Source organism: Temnothorax nylanderi, unplaced genomic scaffold, assembly GCF_030848795.1.
Source record: "Temnothorax nylanderi isolate EJ_2023f unplaced genomic scaffold, tnyl_v1.0 TNYL_tig0028_pilon, whole genome shotgun sequence".
NCBI lineage: Eukaryota > Metazoa > Arthropoda > Insecta > Hymenoptera > Formicidae > Temnothorax > Temnothorax nylanderi.
In genome coordinates this window covers 139,756-158,713 of record NW_027249090.1, presented here as the reverse complement: position 1 = coordinate 158,713, position 18,958 = coordinate 139,756, and the positions used below count along the sequence as shown (strand labels likewise).

The window sequence follows — 18,958 nt, the reverse complement described above, 5'->3', positions numbered from 1 at the left end:
AATTTTACTAACGAATAAATATTTAAGACAGAAAAGAAATTATAATAACATCGCTTTTATTAAAACATTTAAAAAAGCAATAAAATATTAAAATAATATATATTACACTTTTATTAAGTTAAATGCCGAAATCAGCTTGGCAGTCTTGGCACTCAAAAAGTGTTAACAAGACGTTTGGCGGTAAGTATGAAGAATCGAGAGAAGGAGGTCGAACTGACATATGGAGGAGTTTTCAAAACGTTCTTCATGGCGGTAAGCCATCCTCCTGGAACAGGTGCACGATGGCACGTGGAGCCGAGGAGAGGAGCGTGGCGTCACCTGTCGACGATCGCGTGCAAGATGGCCGCGTCTGTCAAAAGTATGTTGCACTGACAGGAGCGAACGCCACGGGATACGTTGCATAAATACAAAGTGAAAACAGGTTCGTATCCGGCGCGTCGACACGAGCCTCGATGCGGCTGGAATTTTTGCATGTCCCCGAGGATAATAAAGCCAACTGTGCGTCTCTGGGCGTGGCACGGCATGATTCGCTTCCATGGCACAATTCCGGTCGTATCCTACTCTTAAATTCTTTTCTCGTCGTAAGTTTTCTGTGAAAGTATGTGCGATGTTTACATCGCGCTCCGAGAATCCGGTCGTTGGCTTATTAATTCGGATTATTTCATGCTTATGTTATCGCGAGCGCTGCGAACTTCGTGAGGTTATGTTACAGAGACCGAAGTCGAGAGCGCATAACTAAAGCATTTGAATATTACACTGTTTATACATATATTTCTTGTGTGCTTTGGCATGGTTTAGTATCCGAAGCATATTCGGGCAATATTTATTATTAAATATATTTAGAAATATATGCAGATGCCCTGTCTGATTTAATATTCAGAGAACACGTTATCGAGTTGAACTCATAAATCAATTCCGCTGTAGATAATTACTGAATCACCAAGCCTGAGAAACTAGTAGTATTACTCACAGTAATCTAATTATTTTATCTATTGCAATAAAATAAATAGTAATAAAAGGCAAGAATATATAACGTTACAATTTATTGTAATGTTTTTGATACAAATTTAGTTTGTTAAGTTGTTGAAAATGGAACTTATTTATGAATCAACCCAATATTTTGATATATTAACTCAAAGTCTTTGAGATTAAGTGTCGGTTTAAACATCATTAACTATTTACGAACTTTTTAAATTAATTGTCACATATCTTACATTATAATTGTTTGTGTACAGATGCAGATGGTTTATATTCATACGATCATAGATAATAGCAAATGAAGCTGAAAATAAGAATGTCCCAACGAAAGTAAAGAAATTTGGGACTGTCTTTAATACAAGTATGGAAAAGAGAGGCAGTGCAGAACTCCTAGGTGCAGAACAAACCAATTCGAAGAATGCCAGTTCAGATTCTCTCAACTCAGACAGCAAGAGCAGTTCGCTTAACTCGAAAATGGGTCAGGAATCGGTATGAAGCAGAGCTTATTTTATTAAGATTATGATTGATAACCCAGCATATTACTGTACATTGAATATCTTGAGTAAATCTATAAATTTCTTTAGGAGAGTTGGGAAAAAGCTTCAAAAAGTTTTTCTTCAAGCTCCACTTCAACAGATAATAACATAGTCTCTGCTCTAGAGGCTAAAAAAGATAATCAAGTAAAAGTGAGTTTGTAGCAAATGCTTAAGCATAGCAGTTTTTATTTTTGTTTACACACAATTGTGACACTTTTCGTTGGTACAAATATTCAATGATAGTCAATGAATATTAAAATATGCATTTTTGTTGAAATACCATGTATTTCTCTGTTGTGTAAAACATTTTCCTATTATTTCACTTTTACTTTTGCAACACATTTACTGCTGTTGCCGTTTATTCTGTTGAAGTTGTAGAAAACAGGAAAACTTTCTTTTTATCACAAAATTCATCATTACACAATATTTTTACTGGTTATTTATACTGTCATTTATACTGCTATTTTGATTAGAATTTGTCTGGAGGAGATACGGGACCACCGCTGCTGAATGGAGAACGGGTGCAAGGCATTGCGCACGAAGTTACCTATTTGTGTCCTTACTCGGGACCTGCCAGAGGGATCCTTAGTGTTACGAACTACAAGCTTCATTTTCGTAGTATAGATCGAGAAACACCTTACATTGTTGAAGTGCCGTTGGGGGTCGTTAGTCGGATTGAAAAAGTCGGCGGCGCGTCGAGCAGAGGAGAAAATTCCTATGGAATCGAGGTGTTTTGTAAGGATATGAGGAATCTCAGATTTGCTCATAAGCAGGAGAACCATTCCAGACGAGACGTATTCGAAAAACTACAACAGTATTCTTTTCCATTATCTCACAAGTTACCTCTCTTTGCCTTTGAATACTCTGAAACCTTTTCTGAAAATGGTTGGAACGTTTACGAACCTATTGCAGAATTAAAGAGAATGGTATGTATCTCAAGAAACATATTTTAAAACTCAAAAGTACTTTAAGAAACATTATTTAGACTTGTTTAAAACTTGATTTGGCTTTTCGTTAATTTTCAGGGTGTAAATAACGATATGTGGAAAATATCCAAAATCAATGACACATATTCGTTATGCGACAGTTATCCAGCTGTCTGGGCGGTACCTGCCGCAGCGATCGACGAGGATCTTCAAGCGTCCGCATCTTTTAGGAGTAGAGGCAGACTTCCGGTCCTCTCCTGGATTCATCCTGAAAGCCAAGCGACGATAACTCGTTGCGCTCAGCCGTTAGTAGGCGTCGGAGGCAAACGAAGTCGCGAGGATGAGAGGTATGTCCAGCTGATAATGGACGCTAACGCACAAAGTCATAAACTTTTTATTATGGACGCGCGGCCGATGCCAAACGCGATAGCGAACAAAGCGAAAGGTGGTGGATACGAAAGCGAAGACGCTTATCAGAATGCGGAATTGGTCTTTCTCGATATTCACAATATACATGTTATGAGAGAAAGTCTCAGGAAGTTAAAAGGTATCGAATTTGTGGTATTTACTAATATAAAGTTTTCTTTTAGTCTATATATACTTTGTTTCAGAATTATGTTTCCCTACAATTGACGAGGCTCGCTGGCTATCAGGCATAGAATCAACGATGTGGCTTAAGCATATCAAATGTGTTCTCGCTGGGGCTGTAAGAATTGTGGACAAAGTCGAAAATCACAAGACTTCAGTTCTAGTTCACTGTTCCGACGGTTGGGACCGAACAGCACAGGTAAATGGCACTTAATTCTAATTGATTAATTTTATTATTAAGAAGATTTTCTATCCTGATTGTTTTGACAAAGAAATGTGTTTTTGAGAATGGATTGAATGAAAAATATATTTTTTATTGCGTATTTAGATTAAAAATTTATCTTTACTCTCTAAAACTTTTTATAAAATTATATAAATAAATATATTTTTAACATTCAAATTTTAAAATTTATTCTTAAAAATACATTTTCTTAACGAACATTCCAGCTGGGAAAATTCAATAAATTGTAACGATACAAATCATCTGTATTGATCGATTTTGACCGGTACAGTACCGACAAGTATATACGGACCGAAAGAGGAAACATTACAATATTTCTTACATGTATACATCGTTATTGTCTTTTTTAGCTTACAGCTCTCGCAATGTTAATGTTAGATCCGTACTATAGAACAGTCAAGGGATTTGAGGTTCTAGTAGAAAAAGAGTGGCTTAGCTTCGGACATAAATTTCAACAGGTACATCAAATTTTCTTTAAGTTTCTACGATGTTTTGTATTATTAATAATAAGAGAAATAAGACCGTTACGATATACAATCAAATTTTTCTTTTATATTATTGTTATATTCGTTATAATTAAAAATAGTTTTTTTTTTAGAGGATAGGCCACGGTGATGAACACCACAGCGATGCAGATAGATCGCCGGTATTTTTACAATTTATCGATTGCGTTTGGCAAATAATGCGGCAATTCCCTAATGCTTTCGAATTCAACGAACATTTTTTAATTACTATTCTCGATCATCTTTACTCTTGCAGATTTGGAACGTTCTTGTTCAGCAGGTACTTATTTGTATGGGCAATTTGGTTTACATTTCTGTGTACACGAGTTATTATATAATAACATTTACAGCGAACGCGAGAGAGTGCAGGAGCAAGTGAAGCAAAGAACAGTCTCCCTCTGGTCGTATACCAATAGTCAATTACCTCTTTATCTCAATCCTCTTTACCGGTCCGGTACAAACTATCAACTCATCCTAATGCCAGTTGCTAGTATGCGGTACATCAAACCGTGGAAAAGTCTGTATTGTAGATGGAACCCCAGTATGCGGCAACAGGTATGTGAAAATATCTAATAAGATTGTCACGTTAAATAGTTTATGAGTATTTTCGTCGAAATACCTGTTTTTGTCTGCTTCAAGGATCCTGTTTATCAAAGAACAAGGGAGCTTCTAGTCTTGAAAGAGCAGCTTGAAAAGCAGCTGGAGGAAGGTAGACGCGAACAGGCCTCACGTGCGAATCGATCCGTTACCTCGCCGGCGCCACCCAGAATACATTCCCCAGTTCATATATAGCGGGGAACTTTGATCGTCTGATAATTTGTAGTTTTGTAAATGAGCTGTAAACTCTTGATCTACTCTTTCGAGCCAGATACAAGATATTTTGACTGAATTCTGCTGGTGGATGCTATGTATAATATGCCCACTTGATAAAAACGAATCTAGATTCGTGCGCATTCTTGCGTTTCAATGAATTAACCGCACATGAAACATTCCTTCCGCATAATTTATCGCAAATTATATCCAGCTTATCTCCAAATTTCATCAAAATCGAATACGGTTTCGCACAAATGGTATATAAAAGAATATAAAAGAACATAAAAGAATATAAAAGCAAAAATCGATTTTATTTCATTCGGTTTTAATAACAATTACAATATTGCAGTGTTTTCATCGCAATCACGTGTGCGAAATTATCTTATGTCCTTTATATTTTTTCGACCGCATTAGTAAGATATACGGTGATTCTGCCATTAAGGACAATACATAAGCACAGATGTAACTAATCATCAGGTGTCCCGTGACCATGGCGCTCTAAAAACGAAAAATGTGACAATAAGCGTATTTTTTTCGGTCGATGTCGGAGTTTTTGAATGTTCGTGTACTTACCATGGACAGAAGCTCTAAATGAGCGGATGTTTCATTATGCAAGCGAATCGAACCTATGATAAAAGGATTTAAAAGGTAAGCACAGTACGTGAGTCTGCTAAGAGGAATCCAGATTTTGCATGTTAATAGTTCCTTAACGATGCCTGCAATAAAGTCAAGCGTTTGATAACAAGAATAATTTCTTTTCTTCTAAAATATAACATTATTTTTATTTGTTTTGCTATTACAAAAATACTTTTAAAAAGAGATTAAATAGAATGTAAGTTACGAATAGTGTATTACATTTTATTTACGTTGATATGATATAATATTTATCTATATATTATTCTATAAATTAACTAACCTCCGTGCTTAGTAGAGCACACTATTACAATCCATGCTATTCCTATAGCCCAAACTGTTCTGCTTAATGCAACGTAAATAGCAGTAGACAGAACGGATATCTGTCGCTTGTAAAGGCCGAATAATACGAAAATGTTACAAACGCTACCGAGGCTCCAGTATACAATTAAAGCGTTCTGAAATTTATATTTAAAATGTTATAGCACATTAAAAATAATTTGAATTTGAGTTAAATAATTCTTTTATACATTTACATGGTTTCCTATTACTTGTGATTTTTCATTGTGGCCGTGTTAAATTGTAAAACGCGAAATATCTAGTATTTTAACTTACAAGTGATCAATTAGTATACACACAAATAGTAAAAACTTTTTTGACAGAATTATTAAGTAATAACAAGCAAATAAAACCTTACTTGCAGATATAGGTGTGTGATTAAGTAAATCGGTTATTTTTAACGAAGCTATTTTTTTTAGAAATTATTCTAGCATTGTTAATTTATGATAGACATTTTAAATCCACGTTTGAAATAATTAGAAATGACAATTTTTAATTGACATCTCTAAATATTACACAGTAGTCTACGTATTTCATTGCTCCAACGATTGCTTACGTTTTTATCCAATTCTCTTATCTAAAAGTACAAGTAATACTCTACCCTTGTCAAGGCTATTTTTTTGTTTAGTCTTGTTATAATGTAACCAGTGATCATTCCAATAATATAAGGACCAATTCGGATCCATGGTGGATAGTATAAGACATCTATAAGTCTGTACTGTTCGTCCAAGCTGTAATAACACAAAAAGGACGCTCATTTATCTAATTAATCTCACGATCAATAAGATGACGTTGTAACTTACGTCGGGACATATTCATAAATGTATGAGAGATAGCCGCTTATCGTAATCGAGCCTATTAGAAGTGCACTTAACAAAGCAACAGCCGTATAAAAATATCTGAAAAAAATTCGTAGCTTATCATTTATTTTTTCAGATATATGCGCGAGAATTGTGTAACATTCCGTTCGTCTCAATGATCGTTTAACTTACACAGTCGACAGAATTAAGAGCGCCAGACCGATTGTAAAGAATTGCATATCGCTGGCTAGGTACCAACTCCAGGTCATGCACTACGAGGAAATAGAAATTTCAATAGGTAATTCTCGGGATAAGGAATCTTTCACACGTTTTCGAGCGTGTCAAATTGATATTGCGTAATTAAATTGACGTTCGTACCATCGAATTATGACCAAACAGATTATTTATGTATAAGAGATTCCTCCACCAATATTTCGGGCAAATTTCGTGCGGTCTCTCCTCAATGTAGAATTGCGAGGTCTTGTCGTACCAAGCCGTGTTCAATTGCAATATTCCTATCATCATCATGTAAGGCGGTGTCAATCTTAAAACGAATTTTTAGAATTAACTTTAATAAACGTGAAAAGGGCATTCACACACACTATTGTCTAGCTTGCCGTTGAATTGAATTTTTTAAATCTTATTCTCTTATTCCGCTCATTACTGTACCAGTGATGCTGTCGCGCTAACTGACAGCGTCGTCTTTGTTCATTGTCCGCGCGAATCAAGATAACGGAGAAACGTACCGGATAAATCTTCTCATTACGCCGTGAAAGAACTCCTTTAACTTCTCCCTCCAATTAATCGGCTTATTTTGTTCTTTGTCCGTTTTATTCTTCAGATATGAGTAGGCCAATAAAAGCCCGCTTAACAAAAAATAGGTATCGACCGATATGGTCGCGTTGCTTATCACTTGAATCGGGATACCCTCAGCGAATCTCAAAATCCACACTTTATTGTCTACGTACATGAAACGATATTATGTGCATGCAAATTTATAGTTACGTCAGTATTACGTAAATAATTAATTCTAAAATTTTTGTGTTTCGAGCCACTTACCGAAATATTCCGTCGTGTAAAGTATGGTGTGGGCTATGATTATCCAAATCATGCTCAGAAACTTTAAACCATGAATAACGGGTATCGTGTCGGCGTCCAATTCCGTGCGAAATATTGTTTTCGTATTTGTGTAAATAGAGAAACACATTAGTACGTTCCCGATTCTATTTTTCTCACGTGGATCCGACGAATCTGTCATTTCCATCTCCTCGGCCGCGTTTTTTCCTAAATCACAACTCAGGATCTTTAGCATCTACATTGACGTAAAAATCACGAAAGATACTTGTCGACAGAGAAAATTAAATATTGAAAAATAAATTAAATATTTGTTCCTAAAACACATAGGAATGAATAATACATAATAAGAGATAAGGGAGGGAAAAATATCTTTTTGTGGAATTTTATTAAAATAATATTTACTCCAAATTAGTTAAATAATTTCAATGCGCAGAGCATGAAATTATTTCTTTTGGAATACGGTGAAAGATCACAATACACGTCGATATACTTCGACAGTAGACTATATCAACGCTATAGTCTACTGTCGAAGATGCTTAAGAAGCTTTAGACAATATACTTACTAACGGCAATTTTACTCTTTGTTTTTAAATATTTTTGATATATGAATATATCGTATATTGTGCCGCTTATCATCATGGTAAAGGTAAGCACTAAAACAACACTGAAACCATAAAATTAATATATGCAAGTATCTCTTTCCATTGCTTTCTCAGGCTTCGGAAGGTACATGAAAATTTTACGTATATGATTGCTTTAACTATAATGTTAATTTTGATTGTTTTTTGCGTTTTTTGACGTACCATATGAAAAGCATCCCACCACTCAGTAGCCATTGATAATCGTCCTTCAAGTCTTTTACCTGGATCAGGCTGAGATCCACGGAATAAAGATCATTGATTAAGAGAAGTCTGTCACGAAATATTGTTTCCAAAATGTAGCTTACATTATTCACGGAGCAGGACGCGGGTAAGCAGAGGCCGAGTGTAATGAGATCCTAAAAACAACCTGCTATGTAGCATATTTTAATATATCTTAATATCAGACACAATATGCCAACGATCGTTAATATTTGCATATTTTGTATAATTTTACGTTAAAAAATTTGAATATTTGTCCATCAGCGAAATTTCGTCAAAAAAGATCACACACGTGCTCGAAAAAGTCTATTTTGCATGCGTATGCCAATTTTATTGTAACTTTCTTCTTTAATAATTTATTATATGCCATATATATTACTAACAAGTTGCGTTTAACGTGTTTAGGCCCAATAATGTTTTTAATAACGTTAGCAACAAAATAATTTTAATTTCCTCGCATTAATTTTAAAGCAATAAGATTTATCTAGATTGTAATATGCAAGAAATATAGAAAGATGCAAAAAATGTGCGATTTAGGATCGGTTAACATATATTATTGCTGCAGAACTTGACTTAAAATGAAAATTAAAAAGTCTACGGTGATTTGAGACGCGATATATTCTAAGTAATTAATCTCACGGAAGAACTTACTTCGTTTTTTAAACCAACGTGGTATTGAAGAGTACTGTTGTGCCTGAGATGAGCAACGAAGTAATTCAATTCGAAAGGAGGGATTTCATCTCGTGGATCGCGATAGCGCGTGTCATTTAATATAAGCCGCTTTGCGATCTCGAAGGGAGTCCTGTTTATTATATCGATGCATTGAGTACGACTGCCCAGCCAAAAATTATTTCCATAAAAGAAACCCGATTTCGGGCCGCCGCTAGAATCCAATGCTTGAGAAGATAAAAATACACAATTAAATTGTTATTCACGCAAAAATATTGAATAGCATTTCTCATTCAATCTTGGTTAATCACTGAGACTTTCATTAATTGCTGAAGGCAGGATCGAGATAATTGCGAAAGACAACTTTTAGATATTTTGTTCAGATTTCTCCATGTTTTTTAACTCCTTAATTTAATCATGTTGCGATTTGCTTTATTGTAGTTTCAATTATTATTACGTAACATAATTATATAATCCCGATGTGTTATTCTGCGCATTATTATTATGCACTTCACGAAAGGAAAACTATTAAGAACAATGAGATATCGTAATTGAATTTATTGCTTGAAATTAAAGAATTATTTTACTTGGTCAATTCACAATTCTACATAAGGATACATCAATTATATACCGTATATAATTTACAAAATCCTTTAATTATGAAATATTTTTGTTAATTAAAGTAATACTAATTACGAAGAATGACATTCTTATCAATGTTTCGTGATTTGTTTGTATTAACTTTCATTCAAATCGCTTCTGTTATAAATAAACATGATAGCATTGAAAAATATTCGGAACTCGAGCCACGCACAAAGATGTGTATTGGATACGTTGTGTACCTAAGAGAGTGTACATACTCTGTATGACGTACAGCTATAACGTGTGTTCTCTATAACGTTACAGGCACACCGCGATACGCGGAGCGTGCTAGAATCCGCGAGATACAAGATCCTCGAAATGAAATGAGAGAAAATCGTGCGATGTTGACCGCGTAACAGACGCTTTTCCCTTGCACATATGCGGCTGAGAAACTTGTTCCTTGTGTAACACGGAAGAAAGTTGATTCGGTTAAGTGTTCTAAACTCTAAACGAAAGTTACGCGTATACGACACAATCGCGGCGGTAATAATGTTGCATAATGTGTGCATAAACGAATTACGTTCGGAATGCAGCTCACACGCCCCGGACAGCTTGTTCTTTAATCGAGAGAAAAAAGAACATTAGACGAGTGATGTAATAAGCGCCACTTTTCAAGCTTGTAATTTTAATAATAAACGATCTACCTTATTGCGTCATATTTTAAGGCTGCATTTTAAGGAAGCTGAAGAATGACAGCGCAAAAAGGTCGACATAAAACGTACGTTTTTATATCGATTCTAAGGCCGATATTCATAGTCGGATATTATTTCAAGACCGTCTTAAGTAATATTTTAAGATGCTAATACGGCTCTGTGATAATTTAATGACATCTTAATATTGTACTTAAGACGGTCTTAAATATAAGAACTGACTATGAATACTGGCCTAAGGCCCAGTTTCAATCAAACTCTTCATCTCTTTCTAACTATCTCTTTCTAATCTCTGGAAAGAGACGAAGAGTGAGTTTAATCGAAGGTTACAGTTAATTGACGTTGGTGAAACTATCTAAATGATAATTTAAAAACCCGTTTAAAATCATCCCGGAAGTGGATCATCTTTTTGCTGAGCCCATCCTTTTAAGTCGATGAACTCGATCAATTGAATTTATTGCTTGATTTACGAAATCTTTAATTATGAAGTCTCTGAGGATTAAATCAAAAGCTTTATAGATATAAAACACTGAAATAATTTGACTATTATTATAGATACCTTTATTTATAGGTGCAGTTTTATAAACATCGAGAAAAATTAATTTTACGATTTAATTACTTTAATCTCTCTATTATTTTACAAACGAAGAAAGAGCCACAGAATCTTAACTCAGTCACGCAGTTCAACAACACGCAAAGAAACAATTCAATATAAAACAAACGCGAAAGATTATTTTAGCTTTCCAGACTTTGCATTCGATTTATCGGTACGATTATGATTAAGAATGGATTTTACTCACTCTTCAAGCCCCATAGTATTCGTTGATCGACAGCGTTTTGAAAATCTCGTAGTTCTATCCCACATGTCGCCGAACCGAGAAGACCGGCTCTCGTGGCGATAGCATAAGCGGGCAGTAAATGGATACCGTTTTCGTTAGATCCGTGAAATTGTGCAGATACGCAGAATAACACGGCGAAATTGCAGATGTAGAAACAAAAAAGTCGCTGACGCGACATAATTCATGTTTTATATTAACACTCGACAGTCACAGTCACTTTTGTTTCCTCGTTTATTCTAAATTGTACATGTGGCGAATACCGATACCAATCGTGAAATCAATTTCAGAGATACGACAGAGTGAAACTGGGTTTTGCTCATGTAACAAATTTCGTTAAAGTGCAGATCTAGGATTATTCTCTTCGCAGAATAGGATTATTTTCTTCGCAGAAATAAAGGGGCCACGTTTAGCCCGACGAATCGTATTAAAGAAAGCTCTGTTTATTAACTTCGTCCGCGCAAACGTTAAAGTTTTGTCAGCGGATATTTTTTGATTTGTACAGTGGAGATTAATATTGGTCAGCCAGATTCGACGACCGCGACCAGACTGGTCTATATAGGGAGAAGTTAACGTGGATTTGCAGTGGAAAGCGAAACGTCCTCCCCGTCAACTTTTTCGATGTCGTTACGGAGCCCCACCACGTTATTGTGTACATTTGATCATTGAGTATGCTGGCATCCGATGAATATAACGTATAGAAAATCGTATAAGAAAATAATCTTATAAGAAGGCAATAAAATGTGAATTTATAAATTTTTATATAGTCTCTGTGCGAAATTAGAAATTATCTTTAAAATTGTATTTTCTTCTTCTGTTTTGACCTGTCTGTTTGAATTTTCAAACAGACAAATTACAAATTTTTCCACCAGTTAAGTAGTAAATGCCGCAGTTGAAAAACACAAAAAATAAATTCTCTTTTATTTTTCATCCAGGATTTAGTTATTAAACTGTCAATATGTCAAGAATAGAAATAAACAAAAGCGTATCTGATATTTTAAAAACTGAAAAAAAGAATGATTAGATTGACAATTTATCTAAGAACATAGAGACCTGGAATATATTAGGAAAATGTGACATTTAAAACAGAAGTGAACTGCGCGCATGTAGCGCGCATAATATCGTATTTCAGTTTACCTTTAAAGAAATTTTGTAAACCCGAAAAATGTCACAGATAGAATGCATAATTAAACCATTTCTTTTAGAAATCTTTTTGGTAATTATTAATTTTTTCTTGACATTTTTATGTCCTTTTTCTTTGGCTCATGAGAATAAACGACAATCTGTAATTTTAATGGGATTTTATCAAAATTACTCTAACCGGAATAACTTCCTCAAGAGATAATTAATAGGTTGGCGCAAGAATAATGTTGGTTTTTGTAATTTTGAATTTTAGCACTGTACTTTTTGATAAAGGTTTTATTTAACCATATTCATGTTACACGCCATGTCAAAGCGCAAACTTTGCTCTGTTTATTCATAACCCTGATTATATTATTGATGCCAATTTGTGGGCAATTTAGACTACTGAAACAGAGATGGAAAATAAGCAAATTCGAGTAATTTTTTTATACGAGTTCAAGCTAGGCCGTAAAACAGCAGAAACGATTCGAATTATCAACGCCGCATTTGGCGAAGGAACTGTCAACGAATGCATGGTGCAACGTTGGTCCAAAAAATTTCGTAACAAAGATTAGAGCCTATGAAGATAAGACCCTTGAAGATAAAGAGAGTCGAGAACGGCCTGCAGCCATATATTTTATATTACTGGAATAAATAAACTTGTATCTCGTAGGCAAAAATGTATAGATTTTAAAAGTTGTTATTTCGACTGATTAAGTTTATCCTGAGTTGAGATATGTGCATTTAAGTTAAAAGTTAAAAACCAACATTATTTTTGCACCAACCTAATACAATAAGCATACAGGTGAAGAAAATATTGATCGCGAACAATTGAATGATAAAATTTGCAGAAAATAGCAATCTCCAATTTGAAATCTAATCTAAGTTATTCCGAAATAAATTCTCCAGGAGATAATTAATTATTATGAGCATGTGGGAAATAAGTATTCAGACAGGAACAATTGAACCGAGAAATTTTCGAAAAAATGACAATTTCTAATTTGAAATTCAATCCAATTGTAAGTTATTCTTCAAATAATCCCCTGCGAGATAATCATGACGAATATATAAGCAAGAAAAGAAAAAAGTTTCGGGATGTGAGTAATTGCCTTCTTTCGCTTGCATGCTTATTATCGTAATTACTTCCTGGAATTACCTGAGAGACAATTTAGAATGAATTAGAGATTCTAATTAGAAAATCTCAATTTTCCGAGACTTTCAATTACTTGCACTCTGACACTTTACTTTTATTTGTATATCTGCTCCTCATAATTATCTTTTAGGAGATTCACTTACATTCGCAAAATATTTATATATACTTACGTAAAATTTTAAACCTCATTTTTTATAATCGACAGAAATGGACACTGAAATGCTGAGGATAAATTAATAATATTTTCATATTGATTTCTGTCGAAAACAATTTAATTAATTATGTCTCTATCTGTACTTTGGCTTTCGCTATAAGCTCATTATTATTTTCAAATGATCCAAGAATAATTTATATTGAATCTATATAATTTTAGTCGAAATACTTTTGCTACTTATAAATCTGTCTTTTACTCATATTTAGTAGCACTTTCTGCATCTAAAAACAAATAGAATATGTATTCAGACATTGGAGAGGAAAAGAACCAAAAACTGGAGTACACCCTTATGAAAAAGTACACCCAACTTTAAGGGTTTTTCTATGGTGTTTTTTTAACGGTTAACACCAAAAGTTGAGTGTATTTTTCCATAAGGGCATATACAACAAGAAATACAACCAACAACTAAAGATGCAAATAAAACAAATAAACTTATGTTACATCAGGAACTATATTATACCATCCAATTAAAAATTAACCGAGATTAAAGATTAACAGAATACAAGAATATAAAGAGCAAAAGAAATAATAAATGCACTCACTTATATGTGCGATGTTACGTTATTCATATAAAATGCCATTGCTTATCGCTATTCATATAAGCTATCATGACATTGAGAAGTTCACTGACAGATACGTAATGAAGCATGTGGCTAACTGGTTTATACATAATATGTAATACATAATACGATAACGACATGTTATATGATTTATATGTATAAATAGATCCGGCCAAATTAGAAAATAGTACATTTTAAATAAACATTAAATATAGGGGAGACCGGGGCTAAGCCGACAACGGGGCAAACTTGACACTAGGCTTTTTGCCAATTTAAATCTATCGTAGAAACTTGCCTTTCCTACTGTAAATGCGTCTTTATGTGCCAGTATTATCAACGGAATTTGGTAACATTCTGAGTTATAGTGTAATTTTTAACGCGACATAAGCGTTTTTGATAGTGAAAAGTAATTTTTCTGATCTCTCGAAAATGTCTACTCTTTCATCGAGCTTTACTCTTGCGAATCTACCGGTAAGTGATTTTGATGGGAAATTTGATGCTCTATATGAATCCGATAATCGTTTTTGCATATTTTCAAAATTTTCATGTTTTTGAAGTGACAAAAGTGAAAAACGACGTCCGGGGCAAAGTCAACACCACGCCGTTTCGTCGGCTCCCAGTAACAAACGATGCTTGTCATGCAGCCGTATGGCTCATGACAAATGTATGCGCACGTCCGATCGCGAGTTTACCTGCATTAATTGTTTTTCAGACATGAGTTTAGATGAAGATAATTGAAAGTTCAACAATTTTTGTTCTCATTATTTTAAATGATTGTTCTAGCTACTTTATCCCGAATTTTTGTACTTTTTAAATACACAATAAACAATGTATTTTCATTTTCAGACAGTAAAAAATAAGTTCCAGATCAAATTGTGTCGATCAGACAAAGTGTTGAGTTTGCCCCGGCGGGGTGTCGAGTTTGCCCCGGCATTTTTCAATTCGAAAATTTGTCTTCGCGTCACTTTTCCTTTCCTGGCGGCAAAACAAAGCGACGTACAGCAAAACTTCCTGAATCAATTTTGTACCTGAAGAAACTCTTTAAATATGTACCATTGAATTTGCCTAAAAATTTTAATTAAATATTAAAAATTGCCTTTGAAAAAATAGTGTCGGCTTAGCCCCGGTCTCCCCTATATATATATATATAATGATAAAGTTAACGTGTGTGTTTAATGCTATTACCAAAAATATCTTAGAATATTTGTGGGAGTTTTGAAGAGCCTGATTTATTGAGTTGATCTTATTGAGTTGTTAAAGATTAATCAGGCAAAGTGAAATGCAAAAAATTGAAATAAGAGCACTGACGTAATTAATAGGATACATAATACTCGTTTATATGCTCCACTCACACACGTCTCTATATACATATACATATACATATACAAAGTAACTTTAAGTTTGCCTATTAAAACTTGTCATCTAAGAGGCGTTTCAATTTATATTTCCTAAAAGTTCCGTTTACGCTTTTATTATTCTCCTTTTATATTTGACTTGCGCTCCGATTTTTATTTTCACCAGGGGTGCGATTCTTGAATTCATTCGCAAGAGAAACGTTGCAAGTTGATTAGTTAATGGACCTGCGCTCAGTTTCACCAACCCCTGAATACGCCTCTGCATGGATTTTGCGTAACTTAAAAAGTTTTGATTGATTATTTCATAAAGAATATTTGTAATATATATTTGTGTTAGTAATACATAATTAAAATAAATAAATATATTTAATTAAATTAAATAAATTTTTCTTGTAAAAAGACTTGGCGCTGCTTTTTTACTCCCGTCACATTCTTCCCTAATTATATTTATTGTTTCTTTATACAATCAAAAATTTTAGTACTAATGTTTAAATTTTAATGTTTAAATTTCGAAATCTAGCAGCGACAAGTTTTTTTACAAGAAAATTTTATTTATTTTAATTAAATATTTTTATTTTGTACTATTACCTCTTAAATAGTTTTTCAATTATTTTTCAAAGCAATATATATATTCTTTTTGCAATTGGCGCAATTTAAAGATTTCACATCTTTTTTTTGAAATACATATGTCACTTGGGTTGAGTTAACTAACATAATTTTGTGATATAATAATTTTGTTAAGGAGAAATTAAAGCTACTACCACTTAAATTAGATTTTTGGATTTATACATATCACTTAGGTTGAGCTACGTAACATAATTTTGTGACATATTTTTGTTAAAGAAAAATAAAGCTACCACTTAGATTGGATTTTTGAATTTAAAAAATTTACAAAATACATTGTGTACTTGGCGCCTTTTTTTACCTTTTTTGAAAAAGTTAATTTTTTACTGATATCACGCATTTTGTAGTGTTAAGCAGGGATCGGCAAAAGAATTTTTATTGTTTATTATTTAATTATTCACAAAATTAGCAATAACAAATTAAATTTTTATTGAATTGGCAAATTAATAATATTCTGGAAACGATACAAGTATCTTAAAATACTTTTTACTTTTTTATAAACAGCTTAATGTATCGATACAATAAATAATAGTATAAAAGCTATATTTGGATGGAACGGTAATAATTTACACATCCTACCTCTATAATTATGTTAAAATCATAATAGCATAATAAATGAAAACGACTCATAGGAATAAATGTGATAGTATTTATGAAATAAAATTAAGTATGAAATATACATTTAAGAAATATTACTTTAATGATTATATTATCTTAACGCGTTATTAACATTCCATACAGGCGTAACAAATAGATGCTATGATATACAGGATACCTTTAAACAATTGTTTCATTTTCTAACATTTTTCAGATATACTGTAATATAATCGTCATATTTTTTTAGTATACTATGCTAGTTAAAGATATACAATAATGGCCAATATATGTGTTAAAGATCTGTCACCATCTTAGATCTTCTTCTCTGACTACCGTCAAAATTCAAACAGAGATCCTTTACTTGTTTTTTAAATTTGAGAAATTAAGTTAAGGCGGTTGGTTGCCGTCAGGTTGCCTATAGGTGTGTTTTCGTCGCGTAAAATAACCGAGTTTTAGCAAATAAATGCGTGGAATGCATTTAATTAGCTGTTTCTTAAGGTTTTAAATAAAGTTGTTTACCTATATAATACCAATTAAAATCAAAATAACGTTGAAATGTAACAATATGCTGTTTAATTTCTTAATAACTGTAGGCAAATCATTTCAGTCTTCGTAAAAGTCCTTCCTAAATATGTAAAGAATTATTTGCACCTATTTTCATTAAATTCCTGTGATTTTTAATATTCTTTCGAGAGTTACATTACAGGTGTCGTAACATTTTTGCTATGTCACCCGTGTATAAGAGAGAGATAAGAGTATAACTTCAATAATTAATTACTCTCGACAACCATCCAGACAATTATCTTCAACTTTGGCATGGACGACCAGGACGACAGATTTCCATCGACGAATATTCTCCATAAATTTCAACTAATTATCATATTGATTTGAGAAACCAACCCTTAAGGAAACTACGAAGTTGAGGAGATGGATTTGTGACCAATCGAGTTTAGAGCTGAAATTTCGACGTATTTCAAGTTCTTAAACAAACGACGTAATTTGAGAAAGATCATTTTTAAGTCGTTTGCAAAAAAGAGAATTCTGAATAAAAAGCTAATATGTAGATACTTTTACTCCTCTACAATCAGTTATTACATCAAAATCGCATTTATAAATAATATATTACAAAATTTTAATGATTTAAAACATTTGAACTTATCTGGAAAACTTTGCTTTTTGAGTTATGTCATTGTTATAGCAAATATAAGCGATATCATTTCTAAATCCGCACATACATGGGCGACATCTAATAATTCTCGTTTAATAAACCGCCCTTATACACTTTGTAAATCACACGTTTTTACAGCAAATGCCTCTCGTCAAAAACGCCACCCGAATTCGCATTTGTTACCTTTAAGATAACCGAATAACGTCTATTTTCGTATCCGTACCAGGATGAATTGCGACGAATTGTACCGTGAAAGCGCTCGTATGACAGTGCATAAAATAATGCGTGTACAGGATGTCCCAGACTTCGCCTGACAGCAGTTAACGTCAGACTCTTGAGGTCATTTTAAGATAAAATTCTGAATACTAAAACTAGAATAATTTTTAAATAAAAATTATTTAAAGTTGACCAGTCAAATTGTCCAAAATTCGCACTCAAGAGTAGGTATATATGATATATTATATCTTATATCTGATATCATATAGTAGTAAAGGTGAGAATCGTCATTCATTTATCATACTTCATGTGGCAGGTTTGATATATGTCAGGTTCGATGATTCATCATATTTCAATACTCACGACTATTATTCTGCTTCATGACTTTTATTAACATTATTATCGAGTTGTCCAACCGTATGATTAATTAATAATATAAATACAATAATATTAAAAAGCTATTTATAAAGTTCAATGAAAAATATGATTGACGTTTAAAAATATACCTTCACTATTATACAATATACCGTATCTAGACAAATTTCGGACAATTTAATTGAACAATTTTAAACCCTTCTCGATTAAAAACTCACAGCTTCAACATTTTTGTACTAGACATTTCACCTGGAAATGATCTCGAAAATCTGCGATTAATTGCCATGCAAAGGCTGACACCTGCTTGCATATCGGTATCTCTCACGAATGTGGATTACGTCAACGCGTAGATCCGCGTCCAGATACAGAGAAAGCGTGATGCCTCCCTTCTGCAGTTGCACACTGTTATCCTGATTGATACCATACGCTGATTGCGTATCGTTTAAATGGCATATAACGACGTCAATTTCGCCAAGGAAGCGA

At 33.4% G+C, this 18,958-nt stretch overlaps 2 protein-coding genes across 4 annotated transcripts; one reads left to right on the top strand and one right to left on the bottom strand.

Moving 5' to 3' along the window:
• The first annotated feature begins 313 nt into the window (after window positions 1-313).
• Window positions 314-4,725, top strand: Mtm (phosphatidylinositol-3-phosphate phosphatase). 3 transcript variants are annotated; one of them, XM_071701983.1, is made up of 10 exons: window positions 314-421; window positions 1,236-1,467; window positions 1,563-1,664; window positions 1,988-2,440; window positions 2,540-2,987; window positions 3,052-3,227; window positions 3,620-3,727; window positions 3,868-4,052; window positions 4,123-4,327; window positions 4,412-4,725. In XM_071701983.1, exons 2-10 carry the CDS (start codon window positions 1,342-1,344, stop codon window positions 4,562-4,564), a joined length of 1,956 nt encoding a protein of 651 aa, XP_071558084.1. In that variant the 5' UTR covers window positions 314-421; window positions 1,236-1,341; the 3' UTR covers window positions 4,565-4,725. The 3 variants fall into 3 exon arrangements, with proteins under 3 accessions (XP_071558084.1, XP_071558086.1, XP_071558085.1); XM_071701984.1 differs by lacking the exon at window positions 314-421 and adding an exon at window positions 429-581; XM_071701985.1 differs by lacking the exon at window positions 1,563-1,664.
• Window positions 4,726-4,877: 152 nt separating this feature from the next.
• Window positions 4,878-11,682, bottom strand: LOC139770216 (nose resistant to fluoxetine protein 6). The gene is made up of 13 exons (XM_071701982.1): window positions 11,056-11,682; window positions 8,946-9,190; window positions 8,238-8,431; window positions 7,998-8,098; window positions 7,417-7,641; window positions 7,104-7,317; window positions 6,736-6,901; window positions 6,550-6,629; window positions 6,361-6,456; window positions 6,159-6,288; window positions 5,502-5,676; window positions 5,159-5,301; window positions 4,878-5,083 (listed from the first exon to the last, which is right to left on the bottom strand). Exons 1-13 carry the CDS (start codon window positions 11,270-11,272, stop codon window positions 4,949-4,951), a joined length of 2,121 nt encoding a protein of 706 aa, XP_071558083.1. The 5' UTR covers window positions 11,273-11,682; the 3' UTR covers window positions 4,878-4,948.
• Window positions 11,683-18,958: the final 7,276 nt, after the last annotated feature.

Excerpts from the sequence above, each read along its gene's own strand:
- Mtm (XM_071701983.1), top strand. The coding sequence starts at position 1,342 with ATGGAAAAGAGAGGCAGTGCAGAACTCCTAGGTGCAGAACAAACCAAT. Across the intron at positions 1,468-1,562 it reads CGAAAATGGGTCAGGAATCG|GAGAGTTGGGAAAAAGCTTC; the intron begins GTATGAAGCAGA and ends AAATTTCTTTAG. Across the intron at positions 3,228-3,619 it reads GTTGGGACCGAACAGCACAG|CTTACAGCTCTCGCAATGTT; the intron begins GTAAATGGCACT and ends TGTCTTTTTTAG.
- LOC139770216 (XM_071701982.1), bottom strand. The coding sequence starts at position 11,272 with ATGTCGCGTCAGCGACTTTTTTGTTTCTACATCTGCAATTTCGCCGTG. Across the intron at positions 7,642-7,997 it reads AAAGAGTAAAATTGCCGTTA|GAAAAAACGCGGCCGAGGAG; the intron begins GTAAGTATATTG and ends GTTGTGATTTAG. Across the intron at positions 6,457-6,549 it reads CTCTTAATTCTGTCGACTGT|ATATTTTTATACGGCTGTTG; the intron begins GTAAGTTAAACG and ends AATTTTTTTCAG.